Below are 6,687 nucleotides of genomic sequence, written 5' to 3'. Positions count from 1 at the left end.
GTTCTATCAGCAAAATTACTTACCACAAATTATTTACTGTACCAGAAATATTATGCTTGTGTATTTGTTTATTTAGGAAAATGAGCCAATATTACGTATCTGTGATCAGACGCATTAATATATACACAGCCTTTTAAAGTCGCTGACTGGTGGAACTACTGCACTGTGTAGCAGGCTAAGGTTTGTGTATTTCATATAAATTATATAACAGAATATGATTATTAAACTGTCAGTTTAATAAATGCAATGCTTCCCTTTTAAAAGCAGAACTATAAAGTAGAATGAAATAAAGCACTAAAGTCCTTATATTTCCTTTGGGTAACATGCTGTATGTCTCACATACTACTACATTAGCATCCGCACATACAGACAAATCCAAGTTATTTGTAGGTTTGTTGTTAAGTTTAATAAAAGTTGTATTTAAAATAGAATGCAAAAAGTAAAAGTTACCAGACCTGTGAAAGGGCCACTTATGTATAATGTATAATGCTGTTGGATTATTAATATAGATACATTTACATGAAGATAATAAAGTATTTAACTTTAAAAAGCACAACATTTGCCTTCAAAAGTAGGAATAGTAGTAAAAAAGGACTTCACAACTTGAAATGACATTTGTTTATATTTGAAAAGTTTGAAAATAAATAACGCAATGAATGAAAAGTGAATGTCAGTGACAGTCTAGGTTGCATTTCCTGGTCAGAGCAGTAAAAATGAAAGAATCAGGCCAATCAGAGCCCAGTGTTTGCTTCACTTCCTAGCACATGGATGAATCACCCTGAAGAGCACTTCTTCTGACGTCTCTCACAACAAATTCACACGTACGCCAGCAAAATAATGGAAACAACACGAGCAGGACGAAGTGTCGAAGACTGCGCCATTTGCTTGGAGACTATTCAGAAGAAGAAAACACTCCAATGCCTTCATTCTTTCTGCTCCCAGTGTATCGACTCGGTTTTCAGCTTTAAACCAGCTTGTCCGATATGCAACACCTACTACGGAGTGTACACCGGGACCCAGCCGGAGGGCACGATGACGGTGACTCGCAGCTTCCAAAGCCTCCCGGGCTTCGAGGGCTGCGGCTCTCTTATCATAAACTACATCTTCCCGGCGGGGATACAAGGGGTGAGGCTGACACTCGTATCATTCAACGCACAGTGTGTGTCTGTAGTGCATTTACTCTATTTTTAGCTTTACGTTTGTCCACCAGAGGGCAGTGTTGTCTATTTTACAGCTCAGTTTCTCTACAAGGCGCATTAAAGCACCTGGATTAGGTATTAAAAAAAAGGCCCCCAGCTAAACTCGGTGTCATTCAATCATCATTTCTTTTTTAGGAAGAGAGTCTGCAGTGCGTCCCTCTGTTGTCATAATAACAGTGTGGGCCATATAAGGTTTACTCACTTACCACTTCATTAGGTATATTACAGGAAACTTATCCTTCTTTATGCAACAGTGCTCTAAATCTTACTTTATCACCGCTAGACTTACTTATATTCAAGGACTCAAGGATTTTTATTTGTCATTTGAAACCGTACAGAAGCATGAGATAGAACAAATTTATGCACTCAGGTTACCCATAGTAACTGTAATATATAGATACTAAGTAACTAATATAGACAGTGCAGTGTGATACTAGTAAAAGTGTCTAACAAGATAAATAAAATAAGATAAATAAGGTAGAAAAAACTATACGTAAATTAAAACGGCAGCAGAGCAGCATGAATTGTTCAAGTTAGTGCAGGGAATTAAACTCCGCAGCCTCTTGCCAGAGGGGAGCGGGACAAAGAGTGCGTGTGCTGGGTGGGTGGGGTCCTTCCTGATGCAGGTTGTCCTCTTCCTGCATCTGGAGGTGTAAATGTCCATTGTTGTGGAGAGGCTGACTCCAGCAGTTCTTTGTGCAGCCTTCACCACCCTGTGCAGAGCCTTCTTCTCTGCAGCCGAGCAGCTGCCGTGCCACACAGTGACGCAGGAGCACAGGACACTCTCCACCACACGACTGTGAAGAGACATGAGGACTGTGGAAGCAAAGGCACTGGTGTGCCTTCCTGACCAGACTGGAAGTGTTGTTTTTCCAGCTCAGGTCGTCACTCAGGTGGACACCCAAGTACTTGTAGCTGGAGACCACTTCCACCACAGGTCCTTCAATGTGCTGGGGGAGGGGGAGCTGACTGCCCTGTCAGGAGTCCACAATCACCTCCTTTGTCTTCTTCACGTTGGTGCAGAGGTTGTTTTCTCTGCGCCAACCTTCCAGGTGTTCCACCTCTTGTCTGCAGCCGGACTCATCGCTGTTGCTGATGCATCCGACCACTGCTGTGTCGTCTGCAAACTTCACAATATGACAGCCGGGGTATCTCGCCGAGCGCTCATACGTGAGCAGAGTGAACAGAAGAGGGCTCAGGGCACAGCCCCGGGGGGAGCCGGTGCTGAGGGTGATGGAAGAGGAGGAGATGTCGTTGATCCTTACAGTCTGCGGCCTGTTTGACAAGAAGTCCAGTACCCATTGATCCACAAAGGAAACTGCTTGGTCACATTTGCTCAGTTACACATAAAATTAATCATTTAAAGAAATAAAATTAAATAAATTTAAAATATTATATACTGCAAAAAATGCAGTGAGGTTCTCCATAAACACAGCTGCACACAGCAGATAAAGAGAGAAACACTGAAGTTTAAGATGGAAATTAAGTTAGCGACTGACTCAATTATCTAGATTTCCTCTCTTAATCGATTAATGAGGCCAGATTTTTTTTCACCAACTGTAGAAACAACCCCTAAATTCATCCTCATCTAGCTCCTTATGAGTATAGGCTCTACGAACTGACATATTACATGCATGCATGAATGTCTTACTTTTATAACATAATGTCTAACAGCATTTAAAAGGAGGATTCCCATTTGGTTTTAAGAGTTGTCACAAGCGGGCCACTGTCGGGGCGTCTCACTTATTACTATGTTGTCATTTACTACATTACAGCCTCAGCACCCAAACCCCGGAGTGAGGTACAGCAGCACCTCCCGCACTGCGTACCTGCCAGCGTGCAGGGAGGGAGAGAAGGTCCTCCGGCTGCTGAGGAAAGCCTTCGACAGGAGACTCATTTTCACCATTGGACGATCGGCCACCACAGGCCTCAACAACGTCATCACCTGGAACGACATCCACCACAAGACCAACCCAGTAGGAGGTCCACAGTGGTACGTACGGTTGACTTGAAAGAGTGTAACTGGATTACTTTTATGTATATTTCTGTTTTTCATAAAAGCTTACCCATATTTATCGCTAATAAGACATCTAATAATGTGTCCAAACATGCTGATTTTGAATTACCATGTTGTGTATCTTAGTTTAGTGTGTTAACACATTAATAATATTAGTATTGTTTATTAGCACAGATAAAAATTAGAAGTATACTCAGGGTATGACCAGTGTGATCTATTGTTCAGGCTCCATGAGTATATAATACTGTTGTAATAGTTGCTGAGATGCATCTATAAAAAGTGGTGAATGGCCTGATAGATTTAATGCTTACAAGTACAAATCACATCAATCAATATCTACAGAAAAACATATATATTTTTAAAGAGATTTGTACCAAGCTTAAAACAGCTTTTCACTGTCTGCCTTCTGTCTTTTTCCCGTCACAGTTTTGGATACCCAGATCCACAATACTTGTCCAGGGTCCAAGAGGAGCTTCGTCTAAAAGGAGTGACAGAAGATGACTAATAGATGAAGACGCCCCTCAGTTAGATTTAATACTATGTATTGTAACAAGCTATCTCATTTTAAGTGTGCACTTTTTGCAGTCCCCGTGCAGGGACGCTTTAAGATGTTTTTTTTCTGTGCTAGCTGGTTAAATGGAGGTTTTATAAAGATTTCATAGGTGTTTACCGACTATGCAAAAATTACTTTACACACATTCAGTGTGTTCCGCACAAGGGGTGCTGCTGCCGATCGTCCGATTTAAATGCCACTATGCATTTTCATAGTGACAGGAGTATGTCCCCACATCACATGTGCACTTCCAACCTTGTGTGCCTTCATGTGACAGTCAGCTTACCACGTCCAAAAGAAATGTCAAACAAAAAGTTGGACAGGAGTAAAAAAAAAAAAAAAAAAAAAAAATACCTGAGTTATTTTATTTCCATCCTGCATTTTACACCTGTGGTCCACTAGAGGGCGATGCTCTCCTCAGAGTAGACTGTGCGACGGCGTCTCCTTGGAATGCGGCTCTATCATCAGACCGACAGACTTACAGCATCTCCCAAATCTCTTCACCCAAAGTCAGGGAGAGGAGCAGAGCATCTGCTACACATGATGACTCATGTGTTTCTATGGTGTTTAGGGCAGCGTTAGCAGTGGTAGCCTTACACTGTACACCGATCAGCCATAACATTACAACCACTTACAGGTAATCACTATGACTATAACGACACTCCTCGATGGCAGCAGCCACCCCAACCAGGATGAAGACTGACACAGACACACACACAAGAACGATTTAGGAACAGCACAAGGAGTTGACCTCCAAATTTCCTAGATCATGGGTGGTCATAATGTTATGTCTGATTGGTGTATATAGGACACAGAGAGGAGAGGAGGTGGCATTGTGTTGGTCCACATTGACCCCTTTGTTACTACTATCACCAGGTGCCTATGTTTCACTGGTTGCTCCAATCATTGCCCATTTGCATCTGAACATGCATAATGTATAATACATCCATCAGATCTGTTTTTCAGTCCCAACAGTAAAGTTAGTGGATGGGAAAAACCCCTTTAACCTATATTCCTATCAGAAAGACGGCGCATGTGACGAGGCGGAGTTACTGGGCTTGGCCTCTTTAGCGCTCTGGTGTGAGAGTCTGGGGGCATTTCTGTGGCCTAGGATCTGAGGGCATCTGCTGCTCTCACAAAGCAGACCAGGACCCATCTGCTCGAACGTACCACCCCCACGCCCTGTACGGCCGCTTCTCCTACAAACACAACAGCGACTTCCATCCACTTTTAATCATAATCCATCTTTTCGTCCATACCTACGTCACGGGTTTTCATTATCCTGTTAGTATGTAAGTGTAACTTAATGAACAGCTTTTTCTCTGTAGCAGAATGTGAGAAAATTTGTAAAAGAAAAAAATAAAAAGAGGCCGAGCAATGAACAAACATTTATTATAGGCAGTGTAGAATAGAAATCTGTGGAAATACACATTTGAACACATTTATTTCCTCCTGACAGGATTTCTTCATGCGTTATTGTTTAAATGCAGATCATATTCCCAATTAAACTCAAATAAAATGGCATGGACCTGTGGTGATCGTGGTGTGCGCTCTCAGTTTTCAGAATGATTAAAAATGAATGACCCTTTCTCCCTCTCTGCAGGTATTTCACCCCCCTGTCCGTCCATCTGGTCCATCTGGACATGTGCGAATCAGGGCAAAGATTTAAACGTGCCAGGAGCTATAAATATATGTATATACTGTATATTAACGACCATACAGAGTACTATAGCGGGTGGATTAAACGTTCATCGACGTGAATCAGAGACGGGCCTCGTTATAAAAGTGGAACGATGGCCTGGTGAAAATAAGCTCTCTGCGGGTGCATTAAAACGGGCACATCTATAGCTGCTTTAAAATGTTGCTCTGCGCCGTTGCAGCGGGGCGTTGTGAATACCCTGTCACTGTAAGGCACTGAAAATAGCGACGGGAATCGTTGTTGATTTCGTGTTTCTGGGTGTGACTAGACGGCTGTCGCGGAGCTCCCGGGAAAAAACACACAGATGCGTATACCTATCAGACGAGAGATGTGCAACGCTCCCCTGTACTCGAGATGATAAGAAAATCATTATGTGACAATGCAGAGCTGTTGTTCTTGCCCTCTCTCCCCACTGTGCTCCTTAATTAGAGTGTCTCTGGCTGTGGGGAGAGCCCTGGCACACCGCCTGCCTGCCTGCCTGCCTGCCTACTCACCCTCTCATCCCTCACTGCTAAAGCTACCCAATCACAGCTATACCTGTGCGCGGTATGCCACTCTTCCTCCCCCCTTCACCGTAATGAGGATCAACTCCTCCAGACGTAACCTACTTCTGCGCACCTTTGAAGGTATATTTTTATATCTTCACCCAGTTTTCCCCTTTTTGATGTTAAAGTTGACCGGGATGACGACTTTCTGACTGGACGATTTCTGGGGAAGCTGCAAAGAACGAACGTGTGGGGCTATGTTTGTGTGTTACATGCATGGACAGAAGGAGGCAGAGGAAGCATCTGTCTCCGTACGCCGTCTTTGTGTGACAGAATGTCAGCCCACTCCGCTGACGTGCTCATTCACTGTGCCGCAGGCTGTTTGCTTAAGAACAGCAAAGTGAAGGTGGGTGTGTGAGCGCCTGCCTGTGCTTCTGTGGCTTTTGTCTGCGCACCCTTGCCTGCATCTGGGCGTACAGTGTGTAGGGATATGCAATGCTGAATGCATGCATGCATGTGTATGTGTGTGCGCGCGCGTCAGTTTCTCACATTCTGATTCATAGCCGGGGTGCCATGGCTTTTTGTCTGCCTGATTTAGCAGAACAGACCCTCTGCTTTTCTTAGTAAGGCTGACAGATTTACTGACTTACTCCACTGACAGGACACAACAGCAGAGCTGGCAACCATTGGGGTCTTTGGCTCGACTGTCAGCGTCACAGACTGAAGGCTGCGCC

General features: G+C 43.7%; 1 protein-coding gene across 1 annotated transcript; it reads left to right on the top strand.

The window, feature by feature from the left end:
• Positions 1 to 674: 674 nt before the first annotated feature.
• LOC125022617 (probable E3 ubiquitin-protein ligase DTX3) lies at positions 675 to 5,302 on the top strand. Its single transcript, XM_047609471.1, has 3 exons — positions 675 to 1,125; positions 2,975 to 3,192; positions 3,643 to 5,302. Exons 1-3 carry the CDS (start codon positions 838 to 840, stop codon positions 3,719 to 3,721), a joined length of 585 nt encoding a protein of 194 aa, XP_047465427.1. The 5' UTR covers positions 675 to 837; the 3' UTR covers positions 3,722 to 5,302.
• Positions 5,303 to 6,687: the final 1,385 nt, after the last annotated feature.

The sequence above is a fragment of the Mugil cephalus genome, chromosome 1 (genome assembly GCF_022458985.1).
Source record: "Mugil cephalus isolate CIBA_MC_2020 chromosome 1, CIBA_Mcephalus_1.1, whole genome shotgun sequence".
NCBI lineage: Eukaryota > Metazoa > Chordata > Actinopteri > Mugiliformes > Mugilidae > Mugil > Mugil cephalus.
This window is presented reverse-complemented; position numbering and strand designations above follow the sequence as displayed.